Source organism: Condylura cristata, unplaced genomic scaffold, assembly GCF_000260355.1.
Source record: "Condylura cristata isolate star-nosed mole 26May11 unplaced genomic scaffold, ConCri1.0 scaffold00011, whole genome shotgun sequence".
Classification (NCBI taxonomy): Eukaryota; Metazoa; Chordata; class Mammalia; order Eulipotyphla; family Talpidae; genus Condylura; species Condylura cristata.
This window is the reverse complement of record NW_004567112.1, coordinates 45,470,570-45,485,873: the sequence shown is the minus strand read 5'-3', so window position 1 is coordinate 45,485,873 and position 15,304 is coordinate 45,470,570. Positions and strand designations below refer to the sequence as shown.

Sequence of the window (15,304 nt, the reverse complement as noted above, 5' to 3'; positions counted from 1 at the left end):
GCACATAGTTTGACAGTGCTATGCAAACAGACAGATCAAAACAGCACAAAACAGCTGGGAGCATGGCAGAGAAAAGGAATGTATCACAAGTGGCTTTGGAAATTTTTAGTAGGGGAGCAGCCCGGTGTGTATGAGATGCGGAGGGGGTTGTCAGTGACAGTGAACATGACCACCTGCAGATGAATGGCTGTGTAAGCTCATACTCATGGAAGATGGAGAGGCCTGTAGGGAAGTGCCTGGCAGGGGTCTGGGGTTGGGGAGCAGGGCAGGACCATGCAGTGCCCTGGATGTGAGTAGAGAAATCAAGTCAATACTTTACCAATAGCAGTGAGGCTTCTTAAGTACAGATGTTATGTGGGGAAAACTGTGAAAACACCCTGAAATATATCCAGATTTGGGAGTGATTAGCATGCGCAACTATTTCTTCCAAGCCCATAACTGCATGTTTTTAGTAGGAAGCAACATTTTAAGTCATTCATCCCCCACCCTCCAAAAATGGGAGCAAAGTAATTCATGCTCCTAAGTTCAGGAATGTAGTATTGACATCCCACCAGTGCTACTAAACACTAAGATAATACTCAAGTCTTAAAGGTGGTTGGTTCTACCATCATAATACAAATATCACAGGGAGCAATGGACCCAGGGGAAGGGAGGTTGTATGGTATCCTCCAATGGACATTGGCTGTTATTCACTTGACATCCCTTCTTCTTTACTTAGTAATCTATATTTTCTTTAGTAAAGCCTAACACTTGCACAAAATTATCAGTAAAAGTAGAATGCATGTGAAATTGGGAGAAGCACAGTAATTTATTAAAAGAAGTAAGTCAAGCCATCTTGTTTGATCTTGTTTAAATCCTGGTCAATGAAAGCAGGAAGCATGGACATAAAGGCTTGCTTAAAAGCAGACGGTAAAGCATGATAATAAATTCTCTCCCTACTCTACCTTTCATTCTCATTTATTTGACTTTCCCTGAATCTCAACGATTGAGGAACTTCCTCCCTGCACTCAAGATGCTTTCTCCTAAGAGCAAGACTAGCTGTAGAGATGAGACCTCTGTTTCATCTAAACTGCCAGATGGGAGATCTCTGGGACTAACTTTTCTAGTTCTTCTCAAGCAAAACTGTGTAAAATAGCAAACTCATTCTACGACAATAAGAAAATGTTTTTACTCAGACCACTCAGCAATCTTCTTTGAATGGACAAAGGTATAGAGACTTGTTAAGTTATTCAAATCAATAAATAATCGCTCGATCATTTCTTCCAGAAAAATTAACTGATAACCTACTGTGTACCAGGAACTCTTCTAGACATTGGGGAAACAACAGCTATTTACAGACACAAATGGCTGATCTTGTGCTTATCCTCGTTATGCTTCACTCTAGTGGAGAACAGAGACAATAAGCAAGAAAAAATGCATAAAATGTGTAGTATGCCAGATAGTAATAAGTACCCAATAGGAAATGAAGTAAGTAAGAAAGAAAAGTTGCTGTGAAGTGAGTGGCCAGTGAGGGTTTCAATGAGGTAACATTTCCGAAAACATCTGAAGGACTCAAATGAGGAAGCCAACATAATGGTACCTAGGGAGAGAATATGGTGGTAGAGGTGACTATTACAGTCCTGAGATAGCAGCAGGCCTCGGATATTGCCCTGTGGGGAACAGCAGGCCTGCAGGAGCTGAACTCAGAGAGGTAGCAAGGGGCTGAGTTAGGAAGGCTGTCCTGGCTCTCACTTTGTCTGAAATGGTAAACCACTAGGAATTTTGAGCAAAATAACATGATACAAATTTTCACAGGAACATCCCTCTGTCATCACGAAAATTGACAAAATAGTAATTAACATGGGGTGAAGGGCAAAGTAAAGGAATTAGTAAAGATGGTAATACTAGTAAAGATGGTATGTTGCTGACTTTGGCCTCAGAGCAATGCAGGTGGTGACAAGTGGCTGAGCTCTCCACACAGGTGGATTTGCTGATGGACCTACCGGATGTGGGATGCTGGGGAGAGGAGTCAGTCAGTAAGGGCACCCGAGGTTTTGCCTGGAGCAATTCCTCCTCCCCTGCTCCTGGTCTTGACATCTTAGCTCAGCCTTCCTCATGTTGAGTTTTAATTTTTTATGTTGCTGTTTTTCCCACTAGACTACGAGTGTTATTTTTCATCTCTACTTGTTTTTCTCCACACTTGTTTCTCTTATTTTTCTCAACACTATGTTCACAACATAATGTTGCAACAAGAGGTCCTTGGTGGCTTAACAGCAAAAAGGCCTTATAGATACTGGAAGTTAAAAGATACCCATGTAAATATATCTGTAGACTCAACATCTGAAAGATACCAATGTAAATATATCTGTAAGTAAAGGGATACATTTAAGTTTTAATAAAAAAATGAAATATGTTATCAGGAAAGTCATGATGCATTTTTGCTTGAGAAAACACGTCATGACTTTTCCAGCAGCCTGATAGAATATGAGCTATTATATTTGTTTAGACAATTATTGCAGAAAGACAGCCATATAATCTCTCTGTTATGAGATGAACTAGTTAATATATTTTTTTAATTATTTGAATTTATCTAAAAAATCCATTTACCCCATATAATTGGATACTTTCAAAGCACCATAATAATAGTGGATTAATGATCTCTGTCAGGAATTTGGTTATCTCCAGAAGCAAAGGAAATGATGAAGAAATGGGCAGGTTACTTTCGGGATTATTTCTGGATTACTTACACAGAATTAAAGCTGAAAGAAGTGCACTCTATGCTACCGGTCAACCTTTTTTAATATAAAAAACAAAAACTCACTAAAGTAAAGATAGTCAAGATGCTAAATTTAACAGAGAAGTTGGTAATTTGCTTCATCTTTCTGCAATTTATTACTTTGTCTTTCTGATTATTTTCTAAGTTGGGGCACAGGCATTCAGGGGAGAAAGTAAAGTGATATACAAATTGTGGCAGTCTAATGAATGACCAATATGAAAAATTACTTATAAGATTATTAAGATTCACTAAGAAAAATCTCTTTGATAGTGTTCTATAAACTGTATGGAGGACCAATTATCAAACAAATATGATATGGTTTCAAAAGTCACCAGGGATGTATCTTGTACATAGCAGCTAATCAAAGGCAGAACATTTTCATCAAGACATCTTTTCCTTTGACTTGCCAGCTTGTGACCTTTATTGACAGGGAAATGCTGAGAGATGGCAACAGAATTATCCTCAGAAGACACTGCAAGATTGCTCAACATTCTCTTTCTTCTTATACCACCTAATTTAGAAGCATGACAAACTGATGTGTTTTCTTCCATGATGAAAAATCAATATATTTAACTAAATTTGAACCAATCATTCAAGCTATAATTACAAACAGAATAAAAGTAAAAAGAAGTCAGAACACAAGGTATCAATGTATTAAACAATGCATATGTTCCTTTTTCTCTTTACCCATCTCTGTGGTCTTGTTATTCACATTTCTGTGGCATTTTACGGGTCTATCAGTGCTTTTCTGGGCTGAACCACAAAGGACTGCCTTTCCCAGCCACATGACCAGTGCTTGGGCAGCAGCCAGCATACTTCCTGGTCCTGGAACATAAGTGACCCCAGTTATCAATCAAGCCCTGTTCCTATCTCATTTGGCACTGTGACTTCACAAGGACAGTTTCATCCTGGGGACAGGGCTGCACTGGGCAGAGAAATCCCAGTTCTTCTGTTTGTCTTCTGGTTACAGGACAAGATGTACCAGTTCAGAGAAGTAGGGACTGTGTGGGACATCAGGCCAAAGAGTGGTACAGAAATATTTTCAATGTGTCAGGTGATTTGACATCACTGCAGTCCTAAGCTTGAAGCATGCTTTTGAATTCAGAAATTTCTCCCACATTTGTTTGAATTATTTGCGTGCATTAGCTGAATGTATTTTTGCTTGTTTGTTTTGGGTGAACACAAAGCAGTAATAATCCACCTGCCACTGCCTACTTAATTGCCCTCACCTTTGGGCAAATAGATTGTATAGTTATTTTTTAAATGATGATTATAAAGATCTTGGAAATGATACCCAGGGGAGAAATAATGCATAGTTGGAAAAGTGCAAGCAATTCTGCTTAAGGATACTCATTCACATATGGCATTCCAAACAAAATCTACAAATCCCAAACTGTGGGGAGAAAATGGAAGGGAGCTTTTGGGGTGTGGCTGATTGTACCTCCCTCCCTTTTCTCCTGGTGTCCCAACTCATCTGTTTCCTTGCTAATTCACTAAGGAGAATATGAACACAGTGTTTTCCATCTTCACGACCTTGAGGTTCATCCATGACTTACTTTTTTTTTTAAAAAATAATAGTTTATTTTTACATCATTTTGTGCCCTTTTCCACCTCAGTTGTAATCCCCGTGGGCTTCCCATCACCAAATTACCCGTGTACCATCACCATAGTCCAGTGCACTACCCTTCCTTCACTGTTTTTGATCCCATTTCCCATCCTTCCCCCATAAAATGTCTCTGGTATATAGTTGTTCATCATTATTATTATTTTCTCCCCTGGTTATTTATACTCCTGCTATGAGTGAAACTGCAGTATTTTTCCTTTTCTTTCTGGCTTATTACACTAAGCATGATCCCTTCCAGCTCTATCCATGTTGCTGCAAGAGACATGTGTTTATTTATTTATCTTTTTGGTTGCTGAGTAATATTCCATTGTGTATACATACCACATCTTTTTAATCCAGTCATCTACTTTTGGGCATTTGGGTTGTTTTCATGACATGACTTATTCTTACTATAAAAGTACAAATGTAAAATTTAGCCTGGAGTTTGTTATGAAGATTTATGATGTTTACAATTATTTCCTTGTAAATGTGTTAGATGACCCTGGCATGTTTGAGATCAATTAATAGATTCATGCACTCATTCAGTTACCATCTACTAAGCTCCTACTTTTGTACTGGGCTCAGGGGTAGGGGGCATAGAATAGAAAGAAATATCTTTGTTCCAAAGATACTTGGAATAATAGAATATGAGGAATAGGAGAATGGGAGAAGATTACGGGCTCAATTTTCTAACAAACTGATTATGATTACAAGACAGATGTGTGAAAGTGTTCTATGAAAATGTAAAGGAGAGATGCTTCACCTGGATTCTAGAGGTAATGGAGAGGGTGAGAAGGTGAGGCTGGGAGTATGTGATGCTTGTTCTAAATACTTAAAAGTAGGTAAAGGACAGGTGGAGTGGGCGTGACTTCTAGTGAACATAATGTATGTTTGTGAGCCCAGAGGCTACACAGGACATGTAACTATAAATATTTGGTTATGGGTGGAGCAAGAGATGAGACTGGAAAGGCGGGTTAGGCCTCACTCCGGAGAAACAAACAAGCATGGAAGCTCACACCTGTTGTGGAGCTACCAGCCATGAGAGGACACACCTGATTGCTCAACTCTGCACCCAACTGCCAGCTAGGGTAACTGAGTACAAAATGGAGGTCATTTGTGTGCCCTCAGAAATTACCACTGTGAGTTCCAGTTCCATTAAGAACCAACTGCAAAAGACAAAAGTGTTACTATTTGACAGAGAAAGGAGGCAACTTTCATGGAACATGGTGTTCTCATGTAGCCATCACAGGGGACTTGGTCAAATGTGTGTACTTCTGAAAAAGTTATGAACATAACCATAGTCAAAGACCCTGGCCTCTCCACTTAGGCTATGATCCACACAGTGGAGAGTTCTCTCTGCAAAACAGGCACCAGCAGAATTTAAGGACAATTTGATAGTGTCCCATCATAGCTTGGAGATTCTAGAACCAACTCATTTTCTATTTTTAGCTGTTAAAGCTCTTGTCCCATTTCCCCCCTAAGATCACACAAATTATTTTCAGTGAGCTCTAACTTTAAGTCCCATAAATAACTAAAAGATGTATTTACTACACAAATGTCCTCACATGTAATAAACTCCTTTGAATGTTCACAAAAAGATTTCACTTAAAAATTTTTCTTAGACACAACTGAAATACACTAGAATTTTTTTTCAGTTTGATTAAATTTGACACGTACACATCCCTGGATATTAGTATCTCAGTCAAGACAGTAAATATTTCCATAACCCCAAAGTTTCCTTGTGTCTCTTTGTAATCTGTCCCTTCCTCCATCCCCTGTCCCAGGTAAAGCATGATCTTCCCATCACTATATAGTACATAGCATCCTCTATACTTTTCTAGAAATGGAATTAATTCTCTCCCTTTGTCCCCACCTACCCCCCCCCCATCCTTTTCCCAGCCTTCACTTAAAGTTCCTCAATTTTCCAGAGATTTCCTCCCTTCTGACAGAGGTTCAGTAAAGAGTATCATAGTCAGTCCTTGGCATTGTTTATCAAAATATGGTCTGAAGACTACCTGCTTTATTATCACCCAGGTATTGGCTAAATTTGCCCATTTGCCTTTCCATAGACCTCAACATCAGAATCACGAGATGCTTAGGCAAATGCAAGTATGAGAATGAGCAGTTTTAGTTTAACGTCTTAGGGATCTAAGACGTTAGCTGCTCTTATATCTTTCTACAGCTTTCTATAACCTGGGCAATTTTTAGTCCTTTATGTCAAGACACAAAGACCAATAAGCATCCTAGATATCTTTGTACTACCCATTTAAAAGTGTGGCTTGAATTACTTTTCCATGAAGTGCATGCATTGCTAATGTTCTCGTTTTTGCTGCTCTACTATCCATTTACAAATGGATTTATGAAGTCCATCATCAGGACTGGAACTTGGGTGAAGAGAGTGAAGCACTTGTCTGATGTGCAAAATTTAAGGAGGTACCACAAAATGAAGTAAGACAGATAAATAATACTAAAAATTAAAACTCAGCATCAGGGGGAAAAATATCTATGAACAATAAACTAACAAAATTTGAAATAAAGTTAGTGCTGTACTGAACCTGAGAGCAGAAAAAAAATCATTAGTAGTGAACCTGCCATTGAAACATTATTTATACTTTATGAACATTATATATATATATATATATATATATTATTATATGCCTCACTTGCTCCACCCTGATCATGGCCTGGTCTACTGCCACATGATAGGTATTGTAGACCAGTAACTGTTTGCCTTCCTAAAATCATTAGAATGCTACTTTTGGCTCAGCATTTCGAATGTTCTTTGGACAAGAAGAGCTAATTCAAAATATTCCTGATGCAACAGCTGTTTCTTACCACTTCTCATAAGAGCTAGCAACATTTGGGACAGTCAGTGTGTAAGAATAATTATGCAATAAATGGGCTCTTCCTGGGGGAAAAATGCCCAGAAATGTGGAAGGGTACTAACAGTGGTTCTTCAGGCTTAAGCTAAAGTTGGGAGAGGAAGTATGCTATATAATGTACCCCAAGTTCCCACTCACTCTCAAAAAGTTCTCTTGGAAATAATTTTGATGGAAAATGAAAGGATTCGTGTTTAGCTATTCATGGATTTACATGAATGATCATTTGCTATGTACTAAACAACTTAAGAGGAACAATGGTATTATTTGAGTAGATGATAGTGAATGCACATCTTCCATGTCCACGTAAAACTGTGTGAGACTAAAGACTGATCCAGGAATAAATTTAAAGTATATTTGTCATCAACCAATACCATCAGCTATCACAGACTGGTGGCATGGAAAGATACAAGTTTTGGAGTCAAACAGGACTAACAGGAAAAGTCCAGTTTTCTTTACACTCCTAGTTGTTTGATGTTGGCCTCAACTGTGCCCTGTTTGCTCAACTGTGAAACGAGCTACTCTGGAGGGTCACCACAAGCATGAAGTGGGACAAGATATGTAAGACACTCAGCACATGCCTGGCTCATGAGGAGCCCTAATTAAGTCATAGCTATTGTTACCACCACCTCCTATACCATAGGTTTTATTAAATGTTTCAAGATTATCTGATTGTGAGACAGATCAATGATGAAGAATATTAAGGAACAGAAACAATACCATTTAAGATTATCTATGTGTGATATGACTATAGGAGATAGGTTAAGGAGCCTAGATATCAAGTTGAGGGCACAGACCATCATACTTATCTATTTTTAGTGTCAGGGACCTAAGTGTGATCATTTCATTCTTACATAATTCTAGGGAAAAACTTTGAGTTGAGTGATATCTCTTTAAAAGAGGTTCTTTCCTCACCAAAATAGAGCAGCTGATTACAGTTACGGTTACTATGTACAGTTTGTTCTTGACATTTTCAAAGATCCAGAAAAGAGACTCAAAAGTTCATCCAAAAGTGGCTGGAAGGTAGGTGGTGGGAGGAAAGGCTACAAAAGAGTTGGAGTTACTCCCTTCAGATGAGAGGGCTTGATAGATTTCAAATGTGTTAAGTGTTGTGGTGCTGATGCTTCTCTGCTATTTTTCATCTCCATCAAATAGAAGGACTCCTCTCAATACTTTTTCCTGGATGTATGATTTTCCATCTAACAAAACAAGGGGCAACCAGATACCCCTTTGAGATCTCTCCCAGTTCTAAGACTACACAAAACTGAAAGAGAAAACTTATACATCCTGCTCATTGACGGGGGGTGCTTTTCAATTATATCTGGTTTAAATTGAGGCTGAGGTAGTTTGGTTCAGTGGAAAGGGTGATGTGCCAGCATTAGGCAGAGCTGGGTCTGCCTCTGAAACTCACCGTTGGCAATCCATGGTAGTAAAGGAGCTCAAACAATACTATTCAGCTGTAGCATGGAGAGAATCTCTTCTTCCTAGGATTCCTGATAGTTGAACTAAATTAATGTTGTCAAAGCACCTAATATTCTAACAAATACATGTTCAGCCTTTGATATCTTGGAGGTACTTTTGTAGTTAGTGAAAAAATTAGCTGAACAGTTGCCTTCAGATTGTAAAGAACACACTGAGATTCTGGTTAGTGTTATACAAGCTAAGAAAATAGCAAACTCCGTTTAGCAGACAGACAACACATTGGTCCACAGGATCCACTCTACAAACTAGTGTTTGTTCAGACCAAAGAATGTTTGAGGGGGCAACTTACTAACTACTTTGGTGCTAAGAAGCAGAGTAAATTTAAGGAGAGGCCCAAGGCATCTGGTACCAGCCTGGTTTCTCTCACTATCATCACAAGAATCAAGTGAATTATTTTAAAATGATTCCAAATATATTTTCAAATTTAAGGGATCTATCACATTACACAGACTTTTAATTCATGCCAAGTATAGTAAAAACATCAGTCAAACAACAGGTTTGTCAATTACTTATTTCAGAAACTGTAATTATGATGTTTCTTTTTCACAAATGATATGAAGCTAAAAATGGAAGTCATCAAGAAATTAAACAGCTCTTAGATAGCAATAAAATGTTTTATATGGACTAAAAGAAACTCCTGCTACTACCAAATTTCCCCAAAATTGATAATTTTTTTGTGTGCGATGCAATGTAATTTACAGATTTAGTGTTTATAGAAAGACTCAATGGCTCTGGTTTTTGTTCTTTACCCATGGTGGGACCTGGGGCAGGATGCCTGGAGGAAAAAACAGAGGAAATACAGGACACAAACATGCACATGATGTGAGGTAAGAGGACTCATCCAGAAACACGGGAGTGTTTCCTGAAACCCCTCTGTGTTGCTCAGACTTGGCTTAGAAAGAGTGTCCTGTTTCCCTCTAAAGGGGAACAGGTTGCCGTAGATAGAAGCAAACATTAGAGACCGCAGAGTTGAACAATGCCCTTTGAACTGATGGAGTCACATGAAAGAGCAGTTTATTTTTGTTGGGAGGGAGCAAGCACAGGCATGACACGTTGCAAAATGACCCCAGATCTATCAGGTGGCTGGAAGAGGCCCAGGGAAGATGCCTGTCAATATCAACTGTATGAGGTCACTGTGCCATGAAGGCTATGTAACACAGGAACCTCACGTGATAATGAAGCAGCCCTTGTAGTACCACAATAAAAGTTATACATTGTGGGTCAAGTTAAAATTAATTATTTCAAAAGGTAAATTTCAAGTGGCAACAGACCACTGAACTGCTGAAATATGATTTCTAGGAACTAAACTCAATATTCTAGTAAATCCATCTTATGGCTCTATTTTTGGGTACCTTTTTAGAAACAAGAGTGCAAAATGCCCTTTGAAGATGTATTATACTTCTTACTTTGCTTTAAATCACCCTTTTATTAAGCTTCTTTTACACCACAGATATTGTAAATCTGACTGCACGGTACTTTCAAGCAGGTTCATGTATGATTACTATTTTCATCTGTGTGGAACAATTGAACCTAAGGAAAAACCAGAATGGCAACTAAGATAAGAATCAAGAACATCATAGTAAGAGAAAACAGAACTAGACAGGGAGTTCAGAAGAAAAGTGTCCATGACGCTGGGAATTAAGTTCAAGAGTCCTTGTTAACATTAAAATCAATACGGACATATGGAATTACGTCTATTTCTGGGACCTCCTTAACAAACCGATCTAAATCAAAGGCTCCTTCAGTGTGTAAACTACTTCTCAGGGATGGGGCAAAACCTTTCAGCAGTTTACTCAGTATTTTAAAGCACTTGAATAAACACCAGTTAGTCTATCAGAGGCTTAAGAGAGCTACAGGCTTGAAGAAACAGAGGTACTTTAGAAATGCTTATCTCAATACCAAGAAGTAACTAATGTATGTGGATATCTAATGTTACCGATCCTGTGAGGTAACATGTTTGACATGAACAAGGGAAAACTGATCTATGAGGCCTTAATTCTAAACTTAAAACGAAATGTGTTAATTTACAGTTAAGGCATTGAAATAAAAAAGGAAATCTTTTTATCTAGATTTTGATAGTTATACACATTCACTGACACATTAAGTTATCGTGGTAAGAAGTTGTTAAATATTGTAAGGCATTTTGACCATGTGCTACTCATATTAATGTCCTTCAAACTTCAATCTTTCCGATACTGGACTTTTTTCTTTTTTGATTTACATGGAAAACAGATGAAATACATGAGCATTTCAGTTCATTTTGGAAATGTACGCTGTGAAGGACTTCAGAGATATTTTTCTTTCTTTTTAAAACACAACCTTCAAATAAAAATAATAGACTTAAAAAAAAAAAACCAAAAGCAAATAACATCAGATTCTGCTAATATGGTCATGAAAAGACCAGTAGAACTTCTGAAGTGAGGTGACTAAGTGCTAAAATAACTTAAAACATTTTTTCGGAAGGCCAATCAAGTATTACTCAGGAAAACAGCGATTAAAGCAGCTCACAGCTGAGGGCACACCAGAATTTTTCTTTAGCAAAAGTCCCAGTGTAAAGCACTGGTTGTTTTGTTGTTTTTTTTTAAACCACTTCCTGGGAGGAGCCAAGTGGTGAGGCAGACCGCTTCTCTTGACATCAGGACACAATGTTGTTCTGTTGTTTTTTTTTTTTCTTTTCTTTTCTTAGATACAGTGCAGAACCCATCACATTTCAAGGCCATCTGATGTGGGTGTGTGTGTGTGTGTTTTTTCTTTGGTTTATGATGCAGTTGCAGGATTTGGAAAGGAAACTATACTGAAGCTAAACCACACCACACTCATCTGGGTTTACCTGCCATATGCAAAGCGTCTGTCTTTGTGATGATCACCAAAAGTATCCCAAAGCCTGAGAGAAACACTCACTTCATCAACAACATCCCGGGAACGCTCCAAGACCTGTGGAAAGAGACACATCTGTCAATCAGAGGCTCCCCCAGCGAAGGATGTTGGGGTTGGACCCCTCAAGGCCCATTTGATTCTCTTGTACTTTGCCTCCTTACTTCTTCTAATAGGATTTAAGAGACGTCCTAAGTCTCCTCCTGGAGTCATATAACTCACGTCTTCCTCATTCTGGATACCAGGGCCATACTCCCAAACTTGCATTTATTTTTGTTTACTCTGGTGACATTTATCTTTTTATTTTTTTAAGATTTATTTATTTATGCATACAAGAATTGGGGTACCGGCCAGAAGTGCAGGTGGGGTGGGTGAGTTCACCAGAGAAAGTGGGGAGCAGAACAGGCTGATTGAATGAAGTTCATTGCTGAGGGGAACAGTGGGCAGGTCAGGAGAGGTCTGCCGTGCCATGTGGGTCACTTCCCTGGCCTGGGACTGAATGTGCTGCAGTGACTGTGGATAGTGCTGTGCTTTAACCCGTCATGCGATCAGGGAGGGCCATGGGATTTGTCTCAAATGCAAAAACCATTCTTGCTCTCCACTCTTCCCCATCCTTCCTCTATACCCACCTTTAAAAATCAGACTGGCAATAATAAGGACCTGCCTTTAGGATTTTTAAAAAAGATTTGTTTTTATTTATTTATGCATACAAGAAATGGGGTATAAGTTAGAAATTGGGGGTGAGAGGACTCACCAGAGACAGAGTGGGGAGCAGAACAGACAGATCCACTGAAATACACTGCTGAGGGGAGCAGCAGGCACGAGAGGGGGAGGTCTGCTGGGCCATGTGGGTCAGCTCCCTGGCTGGGGATTGAACTTATACTGCAGTGGCTGCTGATAGCTTGACAGTGCTGAGACTTTAACCCTTGTGCCACCAGGGAGGCCGGCCTTTAGGATTTTAGAGAAATGTCATCTATCTTACCTCCTGACAGACCCGGTACTGGTCAATTGCCCACACGGTTGGTACATGGGTGGCCAGCAGCTGGTACTGTGTCAGGGTGGTGTTACACGCTCTGGCACAGATCAGGCGAGTCTTCCCCACAGCATTGTCTCCCACTACCACACACTTGATGGTTTCAACGTTGGGCCTTTCGTAGTCCATGTCAGTGTCCATTTATAAAACTCTGCAAGAAGAGAACAGAAGGGATGTTATGGGTGCCCAGGCTTTTAAGAGCAACCAGAGACGAGGAGTTCTGGCTGTCTTCTCTTTGTTCTAGGCACTTCATTGGTGGTGGGGGCGGGGGGGGCGGTGCTCAAATATAAGCAAAAAGTCTGAAAGTTCATACCAAGCCTCACTGAGACTTCAGTATTCTTTTTATATCTCACACAAGTATAAAAATACCAGATGGTTTGGGGTTATTCTGACCCCAAACAGCTTTCCGGTTAACGTGTTATTTTCTCTTTGGTTTTCTCTAAACACAACTTGCCTACCGGGCCATCAGGCGAGTGGGGAATTGCTGACACACACACCACTCACAAGCTACTCATCTTGACTCATGAAAGGGACTGATCACCTTCAGTTTTAAACTCAGACACTGGAGGGTAAGCTGACTTGATTCTCCAGATCATCAGAGACTTCCAGTGAGCCACTATCTCTTGTTAAAAATTTTTTTTTTAAAGATTTATTTATTTATTTAGTTATACAGAACTGGGGTATAAGCCAGAGGTGGTGAGAGGCTTCATCAGAGACAGAGTGGGGAGCAGAACAGGCAGATCAATGAAGTACATTGCTGAGGGGAGCAGTGGGCAGGTCAGGAGAGGTCTGCTGCGCCATGCAGATCACTTCCAGGGCTGGGGATCGAACTCAACCTGAAGCAGCTTTAGCTTCTTAATGCTGTGCTTTAACCTGCTGTGCTACCAGGGAGGGCTCCATTTATTTATTCCTGAAAGATTTATTATTTTATTTATTTATGCACACAGGAGCTGGGGTGCAGGCCATAGGTATGTATGTGTTGGGGGGATGATCTACTGAAATACACTGCTGAGGCCATGTGGGTTAGCTCCCTGGGTTTGGAACTCATGCTGCAGTGGCCGCCTATTGTTTCATAGTGCTAATATTTAATCTCTTGCACCACTAAGAAGGTACCTTATTCATTTATTTTTATTAACCAAATTCATTAAAAAAAAAAAACCCAAAAAATTCCCAAGTGAGGCACCGTAAAGCAAGATTTGAAACCTTCCTCTCTGTGTTTCTCATCAAGAAGTCTGAAACATATGGTTAAAGAATGTTCTTTCCAAGATAAGGAATTACTTTGGAGTCTTCCCGAAGCCATGAAAAAACAAAAGGTTGAAAGAGGGTGGTGAGTGGGGGGTCAAGTAGAAAAGAGGAAGAACTGTTTCCTCAGGAGAAGAATCTCCTCAGGTTGCAGAGCGGACAGTTTCCAGCAGCAGCCGGTGGATGGCCAACCAAGTGAATTTTAAGATTTTAATGTATTGTAATTGCCCTTTTGAGGAAGCTGACAAACTGGTTAGATGGTCATATTTTAAATAATTGATATTGGTTTTAACAACAATGGCATAGAAACTATTTAGGTTAAGGCCTAATGCATTCCTGGAACTCAGTAAGTATTTAATTCAAATGATTTGAGACAAATGATAATTTGGATAATATGAGGTTAAGTGTATGTATAGAGGCAAAAAGATAAGGAAGAACATTAAGAATGTTTTTCTTAGAACCATCTGAACAAGGAATTGTCTCTTGTAACACTCACAGGAGGTGTTAAACCCCAGCTGGAGGGCTATTTGGCAGGAATGGGTGAAGTGATTCAAGAAACAGATGTATAGTGAGGTTAGGGTGTGATCTGTGGATCCTACACCATGGAAAAGCTTAAACCAGACCTATACCAGTCCTCACCTGGAAAGGCTGACTCGGAAGGTCCTTGGTAGGGAAAGAGAATCATAAGTAAAATCTATAATGTTGTTGATCAGTCAGGTGTGATGACTTCTAAAATCAACCTCTTTGAAGTTTAGTGTTAGAGTTCTGTGTTTTTATCAATTCCTTTTTTAATAGTATAATGTTGCAAAAGCACAACTTTGGCATTAGATCAGAGATTTTTAAATACCCATTGGAGAACATTTGGCAACATGTGGAGACATTTTTGGTTGTCACAATAGGTTGTGTATGTGGGGGTGTTACTGGTTTCTAGGAAGCAGAGGCCAGAAATGTAGTTAAATCTATTACTAAGATCAGAACAGGCTGCACAACAAAGAATTCTCTTTTTCACCTAGTGTCAAAGGTATGAAACCCTGTCACAGATGGATATGACATTACTGTCATTTAACTTTGGGCAAGTTATTGGCGTTTTATGAGTTTGAGTTTCCTCATCTGCCCAGTGGGAATTGTAGTACCATCTCCTAATATTGTGAGGGTGAGGTGAACCGTGTTTGACATTCCCAATGCAGTACTTGATACACTGGTGGCTTCAAAACTATGATCATGACGATGAAAGTGGATCTCTTTAGATGGCAAAATTGAGGCAGGTGGAAAATAAGAATTACACGCAAAGCCATACACTTAATAATAACAAATACCAATAAGAAAGATATATTTTAGTAGTGAAAGTAAGTTATGAGTTCTTCATGAAAACTGAAGAACACAGATACAAGAAGGACAGATGAACTTAAGCAATGAGGGCAGAAAAGGCTCTGGGT

At 39.4% G+C, this 15,304-nt stretch overlaps 1 protein-coding gene across 1 annotated transcript in view; it reads right to left on the bottom strand.

The window, feature by feature from the left end:
* Positions 1 to 15,304, bottom strand: part of RHOBTB1 (Rho-related BTB domain containing 1) — a 120,934-nt gene that overhangs the window by 29,128 nt on the left and 76,502 nt on the right. The window contains exons 5-6 of the mRNA XM_004680867.2: positions 12,576 to 12,777; positions 11,550 to 11,653 (exon numbers count right to left, since the gene is read on the bottom strand). Of these exons, the coding sequence (XP_004680924.1) occupies positions 11,550 to 11,653; positions 12,576 to 12,767 (296 nt within the window). The 5' untranslated portion in view covers positions 12,768 to 12,777. The remainder of the gene's footprint in view (positions 1 to 11,549; positions 11,654 to 12,575; positions 12,778 to 15,304) is intronic.